The sequence below is a fragment of the Gobius niger genome (genome assembly GCF_951799975.1).
Source record: "Gobius niger genome assembly, chromosome: 1".
NCBI lineage: Eukaryota > Metazoa > Chordata > Actinopteri > Gobiiformes > Gobiidae > Gobius > Gobius niger.
Genome location: NC_136852.1, coordinates 72,368,856 through 72,390,211, shown reverse-complemented (window position 1 = coordinate 72,390,211; position 21,356 = coordinate 72,368,856). Strand labels below are relative to the sequence as shown.

The following is a 21,356-nucleotide window of genomic DNA, read 5'->3' as shown; positions in this document are numbered from 1 at the left end:
ATTAGAGCACAGACTCTTCACTGGTTCAGGGTGTGTGAGCCTCTCCAGGCCACAGAGATGTGAGAGGAGAACGTCAGCTCTTCATGTTCTCTATATTAAACCTCAGTGGTCTGCGTGTGGTGAAGCGGTTCGTACCGTTGTACTCCTCGGTGAACTCCTCCTCCTCCACGGAGCGGGGTTTGTCACTGCGGGTGTAGGGGTGCACAGACGTCCCGTACAGGACCAGAGACCACTCCTTCAGCTTACCTAACACAAACATGTGTAATACTGAGCTACACGATTACACAGTGGCGTTATCTATAGAGAGGGGTTACATACCAGGGACTTTCTGGCTGCGGAGCTGGAATGGTGAGTCATAGATCTCCAGGACCCAGTCGCCCGCGGCCTTCTCGCCCCAGCAGTGAGTGGTCATGAACTCCCAGTTCTTAAAGCCCTCTGTGGAGTGATCGAACAGCCTGCACACACGGAAACAGCACTTTAGGTGTGAGATAATAAACCTTAGCCTTGGATCATCTGCAGGTCTTCTGTAGAGGCTCAACGTTACACAACAAGACACTGACTATTGGTTTGTTCGGCCTTTTTACATTTTTCAGTTTCCAAGTTGTCTCATTGTGTCGTATGTTTATTAGTATGAAACATACAGAAGCCCTGGGCTCGGCACGTGTGGACCAGGAGCTCTGGGTGACGCACTGACCTGTTGGCCAGCAGCTGAGACTTGGTGCCCGAGGGAGAGGTCAGGTTGATGGACAGGTCTCCTCTCCGCGGGTGCAGGATGGTGATGCGGACGACCACGTGCTCCAGGTAGATGACGTTGTTGTTGGGGCTGTCGGGACAGCCGGTCGCCTTGTACACCGAGCGAACCACGTGCTCTGGACGGATGTTTCTACAACATGCCAAAGAAAACATCTCAGTTTGAAGGTAGATTACTAAAGTAGAAAACTCATACACTTCAATGGTCTCATATATACATTATAAAGAGGTTTTCACTGTTCATGATGGAAGCGCTCGTGTCAGAAACTGGAGGATCGGTGGGCGAGCTCTTCACTTTAAATGTAATTAAATAATGATTCTGTTGATGTTTTATGGATTTTGCCTTTTGAATTGCTGCGCTCAATAAAATTCATTCTTATGAAATATGATTGTCTCGGCGTGTTGATGCTGTGCTCGTGCAAATGAGGCCAAACCTGTCCACTTAAGGGAAACACCGTCATCACAAGTGAGATTTGAGACATTAAAGTAACAAACTCCCCAGGTGAAGCTACAGTGAGATATGTTCTGTTACAGCAGGGGTAAGTTGTGCATTTGATTTCCTCCGGTTTATGTAAACCAGCTGACCGTTAGGCCCAGTGTCTGAGAGAGCAGCTGATTAGCAGCAGGCTCAGTGCACACACGTCACCACTGACTGGGCTCCAGCAGACTGCAGACAGACATTACACTACAGACTGAGGGGCCAGCCAGAGGCTGACATTCTCCACAGCTCATGAACACAATCAGCTCATCAGTGTTTCTGTGTTTCACGCCCTGGTTCATCATTCATCACCGGGACTCCACGAGCCAATAGGAGACTTCGTTACACAGATGGAACATTAAAACAGCATCAGGACAGTCAGGACAGTTCACTACAGCCTTTTCACAAAGAAATCTTTCCAAACATATGTAAATGTGTATACTCTGAGACCACACAGGCAGCTGACATCGGTGGAGCTGTGGCTCAGGCAGGTACCAAAGCCTCGGTCCATATGGACTGAATAACAGACTGAAGCACTAGAGCACAACAGTGATACGGATGGACAGCAGAGCAGATCCAAGAGCCAACACTGAGCGCTGCAAACACTTCCAGCTGCATCAAGAATAACAAGCTGGGAAGGCTGGCTCTGTGTCTGTGCTCTTGTGAGAACCACCCTGCCAGAACTAATGCTTGGCCCCTATCAAGGTACAGCTTGCACAACCCCACTCCCAAACACATGCTGGTGCACAAAACAGAGGAGAGAACACACAGAGCAGGGCTGCTCACATATATATACAAACATCCACAGATATCATTTATTCCCTTTCGTCAACTCTGGCACTTTCCCAATTTAGTGAAGCATCCAAGAGCAACAGAGAACAGTCCTGTAGTCCGAGGCCTGGACTTTACATTACTTTACATTTACATTGTTACTTTACTGTGTGAAACTGGGCTGTACAAAACCATTGATTGACACTATTCTTTGTAATAAAGTTCTGCTATATTTTAATGAAATGCAAGTGTTGTAAAAACGAGGTGAGCTCACTTCATCTGGCGGTCGGCGCTCTCCACACACACGTGCTGCGCAGGAACCTGTTTCCACCGCTCTGCCTCCTTCACCATGGCCTCAGCGTCCATCAGCCCGAAACCATACAGGTGGCTCACTGCAACAACACAAACAACACAAACAACACGGTTACTATGGGGACGGAGGAAACAAAACAACACGTGAACATGGACAGATCAGACTGTAGGTTATGGATGAGGTGAGAGGTGGAAGGAGGAAAGCAGCCACAGCGTGTGTTCAAGAGAAAACATGGACAATAGAATAAGACCAGAAAAAAACTTTTGTTTGAAATCAAGCTCAGAACAGAGACTTACCAGGACTCGAACCTGGGACTGAAAGAAATCTGTTTTTAGATTCCACACAGTACTCTCTCAAGTCTTTAGTCCTGCACTCAGACAGGTACACACACATACACACATATACACATACCGTAAATGCTCTAATATAGGCCGGGGCCTTTATTTACTCAAGGGCATCTAGGACCAGGCCTTTATTGGAACCAGGCCACAATTAGAGACAGGCCTTTATTTCTATTTGAGCAAAACGGACGACCAGGAAAATGAAGAAAAAAGAGATTTGTGTCCATTTGCACCTAAAATATTAGGTTCATTTATTAATGAACATTTCAAACCCTCTCCCAGCGGCTGGAACATTGACGCCTTTTATTTTGTCGGGACAACAGGAAGTGTTTCGTTGCTGTTAGCGGAGCTTTGACATCAATGTCACTGCAGGTTTCTGTTTCGTTTTTACCGCGGACTTGGATTATTTGTTGTTATCTTGTGTAAAGGCGAGTTTAGACGGAGCGTTTGTGTTTGTGATCGATCATGAGACTGACCCGAGAGAAGACGAGACGCTCGCGCTGATGGGAGGAGTTATTTTGAGGCGTGGGACTGACCTGCACACGGAGCAGCTGGACGTGCTTTGAAGACACGATGGAGACTTTATTAAAACCCTGGAGGGTCACACAACATTTGTTGTTTGCCCTGTTTCCAAATATCGTCACAGGAGGTTTGAAAAGTGGCTAAATCTGTGTCAAAGTTACGCTGGGATCAGCTCCTCCGCAGCGTCCCCCTCGGCCCGGGTTCCGTTTGTTTACTTCCTGCACGTGAGTTTTCATTTACACCAGTATGAGACAAATTCCTAACATGGGGAATATTTCTACTGCTATAGTTTCTAATAAAAGCCCCGGCCTCTGTTAGAGACCCGGCCGCTAATGGAATACAGGCCAGTATTAGAGAATTTATGGTATTCACACATACACAGTTATGAAACCCACTGCACGCTCGGACAGAAGCACCTGCTCACAGTCCAGGGCCCCCCCCTCTCTCTCTCTCTCTCTCTCTCTCTTTCTCTCAGGATCATATAAATTACAGTCCGACCACACAGGGTCAAATCTAATTAAGGGTTTATCATGTGACTCTGTACCGTTGTATCCAGCGGCGTTGGTCATCCAGTCTGGGGCGCTCAGGTGTCCCGGCCTGGACGTCTTCACGATGATGTGCTGAACGTCTCTCCAGGTGAGAAGAGGGCTGTACAAAACAAAGTGTTTACTGCAGTTATGCTTCACTTTGTACTGTGATGACGTCATCATGAATATTAATGAGGCTCTTCTGCAGTGGTCCCAAAACCTGCACCGGACCTGAAACTAGGGACGGTCCCATGTGAAGATTTTTCTTCTGCTGTTGTGGCCGATTTCTGATATTTTCAGATCTTTATTTCGAAAGGCTCACTCAAATGTTGTAAAGTTTGCTAATTAACGTCCCATGATAGGAAAGTACAATACAATGCTTTTGTTTGAGACGATGATGGAAAAAACAATCCTTTTTACAAAGAGATTAAAAAGATCAAATGCAATGTTGGAGTGAAATGTAATTTTTGACTAAATATTTACACACATTTACACTTTTGATTATTATACTTTCACCATCTGATTAATGAAGCAATAATTATATCGTCACATGCTAATGTGTCCAGGGCACCCTGGTGGGACTATGTCTCCGAGCGGGCCTGGGGTCGCCTCGGGGCCCCCCAGTACAGCTGGAGGAGGTCGGGGCCCCCCAGTACAGCTGGAGGAGGTCGGGGCCCCCCCAGTACAGCTGGAGGTCGGGGCCCCCCCAGTACAGCTGGAGGAGGTCGGGGCCCCCCCAGTACAGCTGGAGGAGGTGTGTGAGGATCAGGAAGTTTGGGCATCTCTGCTGAGACGCTGCCCCCGAGACCCGGCCCCGGATAAAGCGGAAGAAAATGGATGGATGGGCATTAGTCAGCTTGTTTTAGATCAGGGGGAGGCAAGTTTGTGTCACGGAGGCCGATTTTCATCATCGGGGGGCTGAACCTCACCAGTGTAGCCTAAAGTTAAGAATTTTCTGCAAATGCCGATGTTTTTTAGTGGTTCTAAAGTGGTCCGGCTCCGAGACGCCATTACCTTAATAACAAGCTGCGACCCAAATAAACCTGTACTTTGTCACATATCTTATAAAATATTGCATTCACCACATGTAAATGCTAATAAAAGCTGTGAGACTGCAGTGCAGTGAGTGTGAGCTGAGAATGTGACCAGTGAAGGCCAGAGGATCTGCAGGAGACACATTCAGATCGAGGCTGCGCTGATGCTCTGGATCACACTCCAGATCCATGTCATTAAAAAGTGAGCAGGGTCAGGTCAGGTCGGGCTCTGATTACAGCTCAGACAGACTGGACAGCCCTCAGGTTGGGGAGCGCTGGACATCTATCAGACTGTGTCACTTTAACAAAACAAAACCTCTCTGAATGACCTCATGCTCTGATGTCTGAAGATGTGTTTGGGGAAAGACAAAACATGCTGCTGTTTGATTAATGGTGGTGGAAACAAACGGGTGAAGAACAACCCTGGTCATGATTCCACTCAATGACTTCTACTGCTTTCTTAGTTTTACTTATAATATCAATACCACCTCTTGTAAGTGTATCCTGTTATATTGATACTGTCACACAAAAGTGCTTCTACATGTGACGTCTTTATTCTGGAGCGCCCTCATTCAAGTGAAACCATTTTGCAGCCCTGTATTGGCCACGTAATCATCTTCCACGGCTTTCCACATTAAATGAAAAGGCCTTGACAAAAGGTCATGGAAAATCCTGGATTTGAAAGCGGAGCAGAGGAGGGAGGCAACAGGGTAAAGCGCCTGGAGCCCCGGGCGCTCACGTGAGGGCCATTATGGGACGTCAGCCATGTGTCTCAGCCCTTTGATCTGCTGATGCTACATTAAAGCACAAATCAGAAACAAGTGGGTCAGAGCGTTTCCTGGGAATCCCTCGCTCTCATCTGCTCACCAGATGCTCCGCGCCTCAAACTCTGCACCAACTCCTGCGACTGAACCGATCGCAGAGGCTGAAACCGGCACTTCCAGTCCCTCTGTCGCAGGGCCGGACCGGGACTGAAAAACAGCCCCGGACTCTGACCCGCCCGGCCCAAATCAGCGTAATTGTGACACTTCCACAAATACATGTTTTAACCTCTTACCAGCCGCCTAAAGCAAATGCATTCTGTCCTCTTTTGGCAGTGTGACACCTCATTTGAAAGCTAAGACCCACAAAACGGACCTTTTTTCTCGCGCTGTTGCTGTGTTGTGTCACCGTTTGTATGTTTTTTTTTTTTTTTTCATTTTTGTCACATTTTTGTTGAGTTTTTGTGACATTTTTGTTGAATTTTTGTCACATTTTTGTTGAGTTTTTGTCACATTTTTGTTGAGTTTTTGTCACATTTTTGTTGAGTTTTTGTCACATTTTTGTTGAATTTTTGTCACATTTTTGTTGAGTTTTTGTTGAATTTTTGTCACTTTTTGTTGAATTTTTGTAATTTTTTGGTTGAATTTTTGTCACATTTTTGTTGAATTTTTGTAATTTTTTTGTTGAATTTTTGTTGAATTTTTGTTGAATTTTTGTTGAATTTTTGTTGAATTTTTGTTGAATTTTTGTCACATTTTTGTTATTTTTTTGTCACATTTTTGTCACATTTTTGTTGAATTTTTGTAATTTTTTTGTTGAATTTTTGTCACATTTTTGTTGAATTTTTGTAATTTTTTTGTTGAATTTTTGTCACATTTTTGTCACATTTTTGTCACATTTTTGTCACATTTTTGTAATTTTTTTGTTGAATTTTTGTCACATTTTTGTCACATTTTTGTCATTTTTTTGTTGAATTTTTAATTATTTTTTCTATCATTTTTTGTTGTGTTTTTTTGTCCGTGTTTTTCTCATGTTTTCATCCTCTTCTTCTCGCTATCTTGATGCTTTCCTTTTTAGCTTTTAGATTTGGGTAAAGCTCTGTTGAGGCGCGACTGGTGGCCCTTCTGTGCTCTTCCAGAATGGACATATGGCCAGTCCGCCCCTGCTCTGTCCTTCTGATCAACCGATCATCGACCGATCATCGACCGATCATCGACCGATCATCGACCGATCATCGACCGATCATCGACCGATCATCGACCGATCATCGACCGATCATCTACAGATCATCGACCGATCATCGACCGATCATCGACCGATCATCGACCGATCATCGACCGATCATCGACCGATCATCGACCGATCACACACTAACAGACGCCTCAGAGGGAAATGTCCTTAACTGCGCCGTCATCTTCAATCACAACATTATCCTAAAGCTTTAACACTTTTAGAATGAGAAGTTTTAAGAATTACAGCATTAATGATCATAAGGAGTGGGAAATAAATTAAAAGATTAATATTATACAAGAAGTAAAACTGAATGAGACGATGACTCACAAAATAAGGAACATGAGTTTGACAAAAAATTGTTTATAAAGAAAACGGCTCATGAATATTGTGAACTGGCGCTGATTAAGCAGCAGCTGGTGATTGTTTTGTTTATCAGGACATATTTTTGTTCAGGGCGTTCATTAAATGGGGAAAAGACTGGAAAAAATACTATGGTTGAACCAAAGAAAAAATTACAAATGTATAGTCTCTAAAACAGGGGTGTCAAACATACGGCCCGCGGGCCGGATCAGAGAGGATTTAATCCGGCCCCTGCCCTGTAGAGCAGGTACCCCTGGGGGTACTCGAGGACCTAACAGGGGGTACTTGAAACTATTTCAGATTGAAAAAAGGGGGAAATTTAACATCATTTTTATAGGATAAGCTATATTTTTCAGTAAAATGTGTTGCCATGGGAAAATTAGGGGGTTTATTTTGACCGCAACATTGTCCTTTTTCTTACAAATACCATTTTTAAGTAACACCCCTGAGGTAGGGGGTACACGGACGCCCATTGAAAGGCCCGAGGGGCGCACAAGACAAGTCTCTAGCCCGTTCCAGTGCGGTGTTATGATTTTTTAAAGAATACCCAGAATGCTCATTCTAGCCACCAGGGGGCATTAAATTAAAAAAAGGAAAGAGTTCCACATGTGTCCAGCAGAGGGCACTGACATAAAAAGAGCTCAGGATATGAACAACACATTATATAGCCATGTGTGGTAAATGGACAGTCTGCCCCAGGGCGGCTGTGGCTTCAATAACAGCTCACCACCACTGAGTGTGGAGTGAATGAATAATGACTGTGTAGTACTTTGAGGAACTTGTTACACAGGCTTGTAAAGTGCAATTACAAGTGTAAGCCGTTGTTATTAATGAAGCTACAGTCAAGTTTGGGCTTTGACCAAAACACAGATTATTATAATTCATTTATTGGAAAAAATAATCTATTATATTTGGCCCACGACACAAAATGAGTTTGACCCCCCTGATCTAGAAGATCCTTCAAACAGATTTAAGTTAAAAAAAAACACACACAACACACACTAATGGAATCACGAAGAAGAAGCTAACAGGCTAACGGGCAAAGCTAACTGCGGGCTAGCACCACTTAAACAGTATTTACAGCCAAGTTTGAGTGAAACAAAGGATCTCCATTGTGTAACTGGATGAACAATATCCCTCTGTCCCTTTGTCTTTTCTGACAGTGTAGTATTTACTCTCACGGACAATTAATGAGTAAAAAACACAACATGTACGACACCTGCAGTGGCACTTATGGCCTCTAGGGGCACGAGTCACTTTGTACGGCTTTAACACCATTTACATCCTTTTAAAACGGCAAATGTAATAAAAACTATTGTGTGATATTACATCACAAACACAGGCGTGATGGTGGAGCATGTGAGGAGGACGGGAGGAGGGAACAGAAGGAAAGCGATGCCACATGAAGCCAATATCAGCGGCTCCATGAGTCACGGACCAGCGCTCGGCCGCCTGCTGCTGCTGCTGCTGGGGTCTCACTGATGCTTAACAGAACCCGAAGTAAACTGCAGATCTAAAATCAGACTAACCATAGAAATGTCTGTGTCCAAAGAATCATTTAAAATACCTTATATTTGAGCAGCATCAGCTTCGTGGTTGTATAAGCTACGCGTGTTATAAGTGATTTGCCTCAGGTGCTCTGTGGAGCGGGTCAGACTGTTCTTAATGCAGGCTAGCTGATACCATAGACATGCACTAGCCTAGCGCCACGAAACTCTTCAAACATAGGAACTGCATGAATTACACAAAAAAATATCTCCAGAAATCAGCAACACTCTGGATAACTAGGAAATGAGGCCCTATGTCAAACATCCTGAAACATCCCTTTAACCTCTTAACTCCCGCCTGAACCGAGACGATCTTTTTCCTCACGTCATCAGATTTTGTTGGGCATTCAACTCATTTTTGTAACTTTTTTGTCAAATTTTTGTCAATTTTTTGTCACATTTTTGTCATTATTTGTAAATTTTTTGTCAAATTTTATCACTTTTTTAATTACTTTTTTGGTAGCATTTTGTCACAATTTTGTCATTTTTTGTCACATTTTTGTCATTTTTTCGTTAATTTTTTATATGTTTTTTGTAATTTTTTTGTCAAATTTTTATCACATTTTTGTCATTTTTTGTATCAATTTTTTGTCATTTTTTTGTCAATTTTTGTATTTTTTTTGGTCAAATTTTTATCACATGTCATTTTTTGCATCAATTTTTCGTCAATTTTTTGGCAATTTTTTATACATTTTTTGTCATTTTTTTGTCACATTTTATATCAATTTTTTGTAATTTTTTTTGTCAAATTTCTATCACATTTTTGTCATTTTTTGTATAAATTTTTTGTCATTTTTTTGTCAATTTTTTATACATTTTTTGTCAATTTTTTTATACATTTTTTGTCATTTTTCGTCAATTTTTTATACATTTTTTGTCATTTTTTTGTCACATTTTTGTCAATTTTTTGTCATTTTTTTATCAATTTTTTCTCATTTTTTTGTAATTTTTTTGTAATTTTTTTGTCATATTTTTCGTCAATTTTTTTGTCACTTTTTTGTCAATGTTTTCTCACTTTTTTGTCACATTTCCATCATTGTTTTCGTCTCAGTTTTGTTGCTATTTTCCCACCTTTTTTCCAGAAGCTTTTGGACTGGGGTTAAAGCCAAACTGGAGAAAATGTGCTCGGTTCAGGTGGGAGTTAAGGAGTTTAAAGTGAGAACATTGAGTCACGTCTGCTTGACAGAGAAAGTGAATGAAGAGTCTCCTCGGTGGAGCAGAGAGAGAGAGCGAGCTGTAAGCGACAGTGATAATCCGGTATAGCAAACAGGCTAATGCGCCGCACTGCCTGGAAACACGGAATATTTTCAAGCGGGCGGGATTTACACTGGATTAACTCAGGTTAAATGAAGTGACCTGAGAGAACTGAGCTGCTCGACATGTGCAGGTGAAGCCAGGCGGCCGCTCTGCACGGCAGCCTTCGGGTTCACAAACTGTGGAGAACGTTTTCCGAACATTCTTATTTGTTCTTATGATCTTGTTCCATATTCTGGAATAATCTAATGTGGAGCTGCTCCGTGTCACCCCTTAACTCCCACCTGAACCGAGCACATTTTCTCCAGTTTGGCTTTACCCCAGTCCAAAAGCTTCTGGGAAAAAGCTGTGAAAATGGTGACAGAACTGAGATGAAAACAATGCAAAAAAGTAAGAAAAAATGACCAAAAAAAGACAAAAAATTGATTAAATTGTATTTTTTAAAAACCTCATTTGAAAGCTAAGACCTACAAAACTCATCTAAATGGATCTTTTTCCTCCCGTCATTTTTGTAACTTTTTTGTAAAAAAAAATTCTTAATTTTTTTTCACTTTTTGACACATTTTTGTCATTTTTTTGTCATTTTTTTCTAAAATATTTGTCATTTTTTTGTCAATTTTTTTGCCATTTTTTCGTCTTTTTTTTTTTTTGCCATTTTTTGGTCATTTTTTGTCAATTTTTTATAAAAAAAATATTCATATTTCATTTTTTGTCACATTTCCATCATTGTTTTCGTCTCAGTTCTGTCGCTATTTTCACACCTTTTCTCCAGAAGCTTTTGGATTGGGGTAAAGCCAAACAGTAGAAAATGTGCTCAGTTCAGGTGGGAGTTAAGGGGTTAATAGGCATCACTGATTTGGGTCATAATATTTCTCAAAATCATCTCGAGGGCCAGCGTTTGATGATGGAGGGCCGCTTTTGGCCCCCGGGCCTGACGTTGCCTACCCCCGGACTACGAACAGGATTTATTAAGGTAAACACGTTACTTAGTTCTGCTTTAAGAGGTTAAAACAGACAATTGAAGTCTTTTTAAGAGAATGTGATATTGTAACATTAATCTCTCCACTGTCTCCGTCAGAGCGGGGGCAGGTTTTCGGATCCGTGACCCAGAGCGCAGGCCCTGGACGAGCCCCAGCTTGTTTTCACCCGGAGCCGGCGTGAGTCGCTTAAGCCGAGCATCGCCCTGACAACGCTCTGTTTGTTGTCGCAGCGAGCGCTTCACGTGCTGCTCGGGGCAGCCGGGGTCAGGGCAGCATTAGCGGGTGGGATGGGGCGGAGTCTGGTGGATCTTACTTTGCCTCCAGGGCCAGGGCGATGATGGCGGCGGCGATGGGCGCGGAGGCCGACGTCCCGGTGTGGCTGTCCGTGCAGCGGTGCCTCAGGTCTGTGGTGATCTGCGGGACAGAGGCGGGACAGCGGGTCAGTGAGGGGGAAACAACAGGAGCACAGGTGAAGGTGAGGACCGTCTGTATCACCCCATCTCTGTGCTCTGTTCAGGCGGGGGTTAACCTCTTAACCCCCGCCTGAACAGAGAACATTTTCTCCAGTTTGGCTTTACCCAAATCTAAAAGCTTCTGGGAAAAAGTGTCAAAATAGCAATAAAACTGAGACGAAAACAATGATGGAAATGTGACAAAAAAGTGAAAAAACATTGACAAAAAAGGGACGAAAAATTGAAGAAAAAATGACAAAAATGTGATAAAAATGTGACAAAAATATGACAAAAATGTGACAAAAAAATTACAAAAATGTGATAAAAATATGAAAAAAAATTACAAAAATGTGACAAAAAAATTACTAAAAAATTTCAAAAATGTGATAAAAAATTGACGATAAAATGAAAAAAACATGGAAAAAAAAAATACAAAAATGTGATAAAAATTGTATTTTTTTTTTACAAAAATGTGACAAAAAATTTACAAAAATGTGATAAAAATGTGACAAAAATGTGACAAAAAAATTACAAAAAAATTACAAAAATGTGATAAAAAAGTGACAAAAATGTGATAAAAATTTGACGATAAAATGACAAAAATTTGAAAAAAAAAATTATAAAAATGTGACAAAAATGTGACAAAATGTGACAAAAAAAAAGTACAAAAATGTAATAAAAAATGACAACAAAAATTACAAAAATGTGATGAAAAATGATGAAAAAATGACAAAAATGTGACAAAAAAATGACCAAAAAATGACAGAAAAGTTACAAAAATGAGTTGAACACCCAACAAAAAAATGATGGAAAAAAAATCTGATGACGTGAGGAAAAAGATCCTCTCGATTCAGGCGGGAGTTAAGAGGTTAAAAGGTGATTTTTCTTTCCATTATGAAAAAAAAAGAATAATAAAAAATCCAAAGGTATGTTGAAGTCATTAAAGGCACAGTATGAAGACTTTCAGTAAATAATTCCTAACATGACCCATCAAATACTGGTTTTGCTGAGAGACGTTTCAGATGTTTGTTTACATGTTTACATGAGCTCTATACTGATCGTGGTCAGGCCGGGCCGGTGGAGACGCCCCGTGAGGGTCAGTCCCCGCCGCCCGACCCTGAGGCTGACGCTCAGAGACACAGGACAACAGGCGAGGGCTCATCATAATTAGGAGCTGTGTGATTTGGCCCGGGACCGTGTGGACAGAGTGACGAGTCAGACAGCTTGACGGACAGGCAGCCAAGAACCGCCTGGAGCGCGTCCAGACCCCAGTCCCGCTTCAAAGGCCTCGTCCTGGGGCAGAGAGCGTGAGGGATTATCAGCACACACGAGCCCGGGCTGAAACAGTTCACAACACGGCACGGTGGCACAGCGGTTAGAGCGTCACACCGGCACAGGGTCATAGGTCATGAGGCTGATGAATGAGAGAGAGCGTGTGTTTTAACAAATAAACAAACATTAGACAGGTCTCCTCTTTCCACATGTTTCCTCCGACAACACGAGACTAGCTTAAAGGGATGTTTCAGGATGTTTGACATAGGGCCTCATTTCCTAGTTATCCAGAGTGTTGCTGATTTCTGGAGATATTTTTTTCTTGTAATTCATGCAGTTCTGATATTTGAAGAGTTTCGTGGCGCTAGGCTAGTGCAAGGCTAGCACATGTCTATGGTATCAGCTAGCCTGCATTAAAAACAGTCTGACCCGCTCCAGTGTTAATTTTGACGACATATTTTAGTTTAGTTTTAGTCTTAGTCTTTTGACGAAAATGTAATTCGATTTTAGTCTAGTTTTAGTCAAAAAAAATATCTTCAATTTTAGTCTAGTTTTAGTCGACTAAAATTGCAAGTAAATTTAGTTGACTAAATTTAAGACAAATTTAGTCGACTTTGCATTGATAATATTCATTATAATCATATTTAATCTTGTTCCTCTGCTTCATGTTTCTGCTCCACATGAACAAAGCTCAGAGCCGATCCTTTGGCAGAGAATTTACATGATCTGAGGCTCTTTCAGACGCTCAATAGAAGTTTGGATGATTTTAGTCTCTCCTTTTCATTTTTATTTAGTCTTATTTTAGTCGACTAAAATATCTGGACGTTTTAGTCATAGTTTTAGTCTCATGAAAAACTTTTAATTTAGTTTTAGTCCAATTTTAGTCGACTAAAATATCACTTTGACTAAAATTTAGACTAAATATTATAGTCGACGAAATTAACACTGACCCGCTCCACAGAGCACCTGAGGCAAATCACTTATAACACCATCATGTTTGGAAAATAACTGAGATGCATCACATGAACGATCGCATTTCCAGGGACTATTTTCTCACAGATCACTCCGCCGCCGCGTAGCTTATACAACCACGAAGCTGATGCTGCTCAAATATAAGTTATTTTAAATGATTCTATGGACACAGACATTTATATGGTTAGTCTGGTGTTATAAGTGCCTCAGGTGCTCTGTGGAGCGGGTCACACTGTTTTTAATGCAGGCTAGCTGATACCATAGAAATGCACTAGCCTAGCGCCACTAAGCTCTTCAAATAAAAGGACTGCCTGCATTTTAGAAAAAAAATATCTCCAGAAATCAACAACACTCTAGGAAATGAGGCCCTACGTCAAAAATCCTGAAATATAAATTATAATATATAAGACCTTCTGCACATGGGAGGAGATGGATGTGAAGCGTTATTGAGTCAGGATTCAGAGCGATCCATTTCTGAGCATTTATTTATTTTATTTGTTTGTTTTGGTCGGGACAGTGTGTGTTAAAGGGGCTAGATGCAAATTGGCCATTTCATACTCACTACTGCCACCTCAGGTCATACGTGTAACTGCACCTTCTATATTAAAGCAGTACTAAGTAACTCTTCCCCCTAGAGGCCATAAGTGCAACTGCAGGTGTAGTAGCAAGTTACGATTTTTTAACTTATTAATTGTCTTGGAGAGTAAATACTACTAAGGCGAAGGGAGAGAGGGCTACTGTGCATCCAATTATACAATGGAAAAAAAAATTCACTCAAACTTGGCTGTAAATACTGTTTAAAGTGACGTTAGCCCGCAGTTAGCTTTGCCCATTAGCATGTTAGCTTCTTCTTCGTGATTCCATTAGTGTGTATTGGTGGCTCCGGTCCGGTGGCAGTCAAGTTGCAAAAATGGTTTTCTGGCCAGAGACACCAGGGGGAGATGAAAGACCCTCCAATCATCCCATAAACGCTTGTATTTCCCCCACAGGGACTACGGAAAGGATTTATTAAGGTAAACACGTTACTTAGTACTGCTTTAAGTCCCACATTAAAACACACCTGTTCAGAGCTGCCTACTTCTGCTAAAGTTTTAATTACCTTTTATCTGCTTTTGTTTCACCCCCTTTTTACTGTAAGGTGACCTTGAGTGCTAAGAAAGGCGCCAACAAATAAAATGTATTATTATTATTATTTACTTGTTTGTTTGTTTTGGTCGGGACAGTGCATGTTAATGAACATACATGGACACATGCATGTAAACTCACCCTCACACGCTCAAACACACTGATGCTTTTTGACCTTCGTTAGCTTTTAGCATAGACTTCTTCCTGCATTATAAGTTTGTTCCTTAGTATTCAGGTTTACTGGCCGCACTTTATTGTCTAAAGACGGAGTGAAAACAAGGCGTGACTGTAAAGGCAGATATTTAATTGTTCGCCGCGGTGCTAATTATAACAAGTGAAGACAATGTTTTCCAATAATATCTTGGCAATAATAGTTTTTGAAGTCTGCTGTTGGTGGAGGCCAGAATCCAACTCCAAATCCGATTAAATGAAGCCTAAATGCGGGGATCCGTGAGCAACAGAAACTGTAGAAGTAAATATTTAAGCTCGGACTGTTTGGGAATCTGATATTTATAATGAATGAAATGGGCCTTTCCCCCCGTCAGGCGGGCGTGGGTTTTACAGAGCGCGGCGTCACAGTCAGAATGTTCCTGGAACATGTTACCGGCTGCCAAAAAAAACTTCCAAGAATGTCACGATTCACTTTGAATTCCTGCAGCTCAAAGCGGTTTCGTCTTGTGGTTATTAGTGGTGAGTGTAATAATAAAATAATACAAATGTGCAGCCTCTGGTTCAGTCTTTGTTTTTTAACCTCTTGACTCCCGCCTGAACCGAGAGGATCTTTTTCCTCACGTCATCAGATTTTTTTCCAATTTTTTTGTTGGGTATTCAACTCATTTTTGTAACTTTTTTTGTCATTTTTTTGTCATTTTTTAATCACATTTTTGTAATTTTTTTTGTCATTTCTTCGTCAATTTTGTATCACGTTTTTGTCATTTTTTGTCACATTTTTGCCACTTTTTCATCAATTTTTCGTCCCTTTTTTTGTATTTTTTTGGTCATTTTTAATCACATTTTTGTCATTTTTGTATCACATTTTTGTCATTTATTGTCACATTTTTGCCACTTTTTCATCAATTTTTCGTCACTTTTTTGTAATTTTTTGGTCATTTTTAATCACATTTTTGTCATTTCTTTGTCATTTTTGTATCACATTTTTGTCATTTATTGTCACATTTTTGCCACTTTTTCATCAATTTTTCGCCACTTTTTTGTCATTTTCTTTGTCATTTTTTGTCACATTTTTTTGTCAAATTTTTATCAAATTTTGTCATTTTTAGTCACATTTTTGTCATTTTTTTGTCCGTTTTTTACCCAATGTTCGTCACATTTTGTCAATTTTTTTGTCATTTTTTCGTCCATTTTTTGTCAATTTCTTGTGACATTTTTGTGACATTTTTGCCACTTTTTCATCAATTTTTCTTCACTTTTTTGTAATTTTTTGGTCATTTTTAATCACATTTTTGTCATTTTTGTATCACATTTTTGTCATTTATTGTCACATTTTTGCCACTTTTTCATCAATTTTTCGTCACTTTTTTGTCAACGTTTTCTCACTTTTTTGTCACATTTCCATCATTGTTTTCGTCTCAATTTTGTCGATATTTTCACACCTTTTTTCCAGAAGCTTTTGGACTGGGGTAAAGCCAAACTGGAGAAAATGTGCTGCGGTTCAGGTGGGAGTTACGGGGTTAAAAAAACAAAAATGAAAGCATTTATCTGCAATTATGTTAACACTGCATGAATTGTCACACATACAGGAAACAAAGGCAGGAATTATTTTTTTATTCCAGTGAGGTCAGACGGTCTCCTCCTCCTCTGTCTGATGTTCTCACCAGAGAAACCTGTCCAAACACTCAGAGATCGTCAGGCTAGTGTGAAAAGGAGGAGGAAACTCTGTGGACCTGAGAAAGTTCTGTAACGTCACTGTGTCCACGACTAGAATAACTTTCATCTGTAATCTTAGTCTGACAGAAGAGCCTTGGAGGTTCTGCTCATGGACCCGTGTGTGAGCAGGTTGGTTTCTGCTCCGAGGTCACGGACGTCTCCAAACACACTGGATCCTCCTGACCCCGAGGTCAGAGGGAAATGTCTGGCTACAGTGTCGTTTTGTCTTCTAAGAGGGACGCACATTACTAAAAAACACAAGTTACTCAGGCACCGTTAAACAAAACCAGCGATCGAAAAGGTTTAGGTGCGACTGGGATCTTTATACTCAAGTCTTGATGCTGTTGTTCGTCAAAAAAGAAACAACTTTAACGCCTGGTTTCTATTTTTTAACCTCTTAACTCCCGCCTGAACCGAGAGCATTTTCTCCAGTTCAGCTTTACCCAAGTCCTGTAGGCCAGTGTAACGCCTCATTTGAAAGCTGAGACCTACAAAACTAAATTGATCTTTTTCCTCACATCATCAGATTTTTTTTCATCACTTTTTTTTTGTCGGGCAGTCGTCTCATTTTTGTCAAATTTTCGTGATTTTTTGTCACTTTTTGCGTCAAATTTTCCGTTTTTTTTTTTTTTTTTTCATTTTTTGTCACTTTTTTGTCAAATTCTTATCACTTTTTCGTCAATTTTTTCTCAATTTTTCATCCAATTTTCCGATTTTTTTTTGGTCCATTTTTGTCACTTTTTCGTCAAATTATTCGCATTTTTTTGTCATATTCTTATCAATTTTACGTCACATTTTTCTCACATTTTTGTCAAATTATTGTCCATTTTTGTAAATTTTTTGTCCCTTTTTTCACATTTTCATCCTTGTTTTCGTCTCAGTTTTGTTGCTATTTTCACACCTTTTTTCCAGAAGCTTTTGGACTGGGGTAAAGCAGGAGAAAATGTGCTCGGTTCAGGCGGGAGATAAGAGGTTTCGTGAGAAGAATGTTAGAAATCTCGTACTTAATGAGGCTCGGACTGTTAGCATTGGAGCAGCACGAGCTACACGTCACGCAAAGGCGGAGTCTACGGTGAAGATCCCGCCCCTTATGCCCTTGTTAGGAACATGCTTCGTCAGAGCTGGGGAGGAGGAGTCTGTAAATCCACCATGAATTCCCCCTCGAGCGTGGTCATTATGGTAAACGGGGAGGAGTGAGGAGGAGACGTCCATTATATACACAGTCTATGGTTCCTACTCCCTACATTTGGGGCTCGTACCCCCCCCCCCAACTCCCTTCCTGCCTTCAGCGCTCAGCCACGCATTGTAAGATCTCCTGCCCGGCTCGGAGCCTCGAAGGCCGGGCGGGATGGCTCACCACTGTCCCCGGTGTCTGTGAGCTGTAACTGGGAGACTATAGTAAAAAGCACTGACAGCCTCTGATTCTCTCTCTGCCCAACACGACTTTATCAAGTCTGTGTTTTCAACGTGAGAACATCAGCCATGTCAATAAGTCCGTAGCCGAGCTGCTAAACGCTCGCCGGGAGCTAACTAGCTTAGCAGCTAGCACACATATATCCGGTGAAAACAAGTATTATGCCCGAATAACATCAATAAAGCTGTAACTATATAAAGCAGCCTTTGAGATGATCACACACAGAACCGGGCTTGATGCATTTGTGGTTTATTGTGAACTTTTCATCAACAATGAGCTGTAGGCGATTGTAACAAGCTAACGGGGCTAACCTGGAATCACCATCGTCCACTGGCACAAATAATAGTCCTTTATTCGGACGTATGGGCTGGATATGAGCTTAAACACTGGGGAGCTATAGTTAAAGATCCATAGGACTTGGCAGTAACAAAGAGGGACTAGTTAGAACCAAAACAGCAGTTATTTGTCAGTCAAAAGCTCCTTCCTACGCTTCAGAACATTTAAAATCAGTCGCCCCGACGTCTCGATCAATCAGTGGTTTTGTAAAGCCCGATGTCACCACAGGAGTCGCCTCACAGGGGCCGCACAAACCATTAAGGCAATAAAACAGAGCAGAAAAGTCTCTGTTCGGTCTGAATGCACTAACAGGAAGTGCCCTACACGACAAACGGAGTCATGTTTTGATCACAGCGCCTCCCAGTGGATGAAATTTTGGGAGAGCAGAACGCCCGGATTGCCTGATGTTCTTTCACCTCGAACAATTAATACAAACGCAGAAGAAAAAGTAATAAATGAACATTATTACTCTGTTTTATGGTTCTGTATGAGACATAATTTAGTCTCGGTATCAGGTATCGGACCTGGCTTTAACCCCGGTGTAGCGATTTCAAACTACCCCCCCATTCACCTTACCCCCCGGTACTTTGAAATTGATTTCAGACTACCGGGGGGTAACTTGAAATCGATTTCAAATTACCCCCCGGGGTAACCTGAAACTGATTTCAAGTTACCCCCCCTGATTTCAGATTACCCCCGCCACAATATGTATTGTTTGTTTGGCACGGCTGTGTTAAATAGAAAATGCCCGGATGTTAATTGCTAATAATAGCTACAACTCTCGTAACTTTTCATCTGGTAAAGTTAGCTTTAGTTCGTAAACTCCACTATCCTTAAGTTTAGGGCTAAGGTAAGGTTAGCTTTAGTTCGTAAACTCCACTATCCTTAAGGTTAGAGCTAAGGTAAGGTTAGCTTTAGTTCGTAAACTCCACTATCCTTAAGGTTAGGGCTAAGGTAAGGTTAGCTTTAGTTCGTAAACTCCACTATCCTTAAGGTTAGAGCTAAGGTAAGGTTAGCTTTAGTTCGTAAACTCCACTATCCTTAAGGTTAGGGCTAAGGTAAGGTTAGCTTTAGTTCGTAAACTCCACTATCCTTAAGGTTAGAGCTAAGGTAAGGTTAGCTTTAGTTCGTAAACTCCACTATCCTTAAGGTTAGGGCTAAGGTAAGGTTAGCTTTAGTTCGCAAACTCCACTATCCTTAAAGAGGGGGTATTATGCTTTTTTCAGCCACATAGCACCAGTCTATGGCACACTACAATGATGACGAAACCTTCTGTTGGTCTGTAAATGCAGTAAATTAGAATAACTGCCTTGTATAAAATTGCTCTTTCAAAATGGCGGTAGCGAAAGACTTGAAATAGGCCTCTGTCTCTTTAAGAACCTCTGACCCTTTCAGACACGCCCCCTCCACACGCTGTCTGTGGCATCACAACACTGCGCTCGTTGTCTCAACTGTATTGAAACTGCGATCGGTGCATTTTAATTTTTATTGTTGGAAAGGACCTACTGTTTATCACTTTGTGAACAATGGCCACACAGGATATTATTTGGAGACAAACCTTCCACACCGGACGCTTGGAAGGGGCTCTTGCCTGAAAAATAACTGCTGTTTGGAGGCTATCTCTTTGCATCTGCCATGCCCTATGGATCTCTAACTATACCCCCATGGACGACACCAGGAGCTGCAGGAGCCCATACGATTCAAAGACGGACATTATCTGTGCAGGTGGACAGTGGTTTTTCGAGGTTACCCGTTAGCTTGTTATAATCGACTACAGCTCATTGTTGATGAAAAGTCTGCAATAAACCACAAATGTGTAAAGCCAGGCTCATTGTGTGATCATCGTAAAGGCTGCTTCAAGTAGTTGCCTGCTTTATTGACGTTGTTTGTGCATAATATGCTGCCTGTTTTCAATGAATGTTGTGAAGGTGAAGGTTGTTAGCTTGTCGTGGCTAATAGTGCCTTAGCTCCGGGAGAAAACCACTCGGCTACGACTCACTGTAGATGAAATGTGAGCAATAAACTACAAAATCAACAAGCCAGGCTCCGTGTGTGATCACCATAAAGGCTGCTTCAAGCAGTTGCCTGTTTTAGTGACGTTTTCAATGCATAATATGCTGCTTGTATTCAGTGAATTTTCCCGTTAGCTTGTCGCGGCTAGCTTGTTAGCTCCGGGAGAAAGCCACTCGGCTATGACCCATTGTAGATGAAATGTGAGCAATAAACTTCCAAATCAACAAGCCTGGCTCCGTGTGTGATCATTGTTAAACGGTTCTTTATGTGTGTGGTGGTTTTATTGACTTTATTTGTGCATATTTCTCGTTTTCACGTGATGACTCGAGGTTTAGCTTAGCATTAGCTTTCTCCGGAGGCTCTGTGCATCATCAAGGCCCAGCGCAGAACCAGACACTGAAATAAGCGTTCTTGTCACCGGTTTTAATCCTGGGTGTTTAGGTAACAGAAACACTGATGTGTGTCTTTGTAAAAGTCTGCTGTGGCTCCGGTTCACAACACATGAAGCTAATCCTCCATGATGACTCTGTTTACATCTTAGGGCTAGACACTGCGGGGAGGGGGTTCTGCTGAGGAGCAGTGGTTGGTTACTCGGCTGGTGACGAAAGGTTGGAGGCGTATCCTGGAGGTCGAGGGCGTTTCCTGAAGGAATCAGGCGTTTTATCCCTAAAATGGCCGCCATCGGAGTTTTTACAGATTACTCGAAAATACGTGAATGTGCTAAGGCAACACTTCAGGCATGTTTTTAATGAGGGAATGACTTAATAACATGATGTAAAGCTTGAAAAAGTCGATTTTGCATAATACCCCCCCTTTAAGTTTAGGGCTAAGGTAAGGTTAGCTTTAGTTCGTAAACTCCACTATCCTTAAGTTTAGGGCTAAGGTAAGGTTAGCTTTAGTTCGTAAACTCCACTATCCTTAAGGTTAGGGCTAAGGTAAGGTTAGCTTTAGTTCGTAAACTCCACTATCCTTAAGGTTAGGGCTAAGGTAAGGTTAGCTTTAGTTCGTAAACT

At 41.5% G+C, this 21,356-nt stretch overlaps 1 protein-coding gene across 2 annotated transcripts in view; it reads right to left on the bottom strand.

The window, feature by feature from the left end:
- Positions 1-21,356, bottom strand: part of pcsk5b (proprotein convertase subtilisin/kexin type 5b) — a 104,940-nt gene that overhangs the window by 24,058 nt on the left and 59,526 nt on the right. For both annotated transcript variants that reach the window (XM_079552085.1, XM_079552086.1), the window contains exons 9-14: positions 11,186-11,286; positions 3,720-3,823; positions 2,274-2,391; positions 695-883; positions 319-455; positions 136-246 (exon numbers count right to left, since the gene is read on the bottom strand). In XM_079552085.1, the coding sequence (XP_079408211.1) occupies positions 136-246; positions 319-455; positions 695-883; positions 2,274-2,391; positions 3,720-3,823; positions 11,186-11,286 (760 nt within the window). The remainder of the gene's footprint in view (positions 1-135; positions 247-318; positions 456-694; positions 884-2,273; positions 2,392-3,719; positions 3,824-11,185; positions 11,287-21,356) is intronic.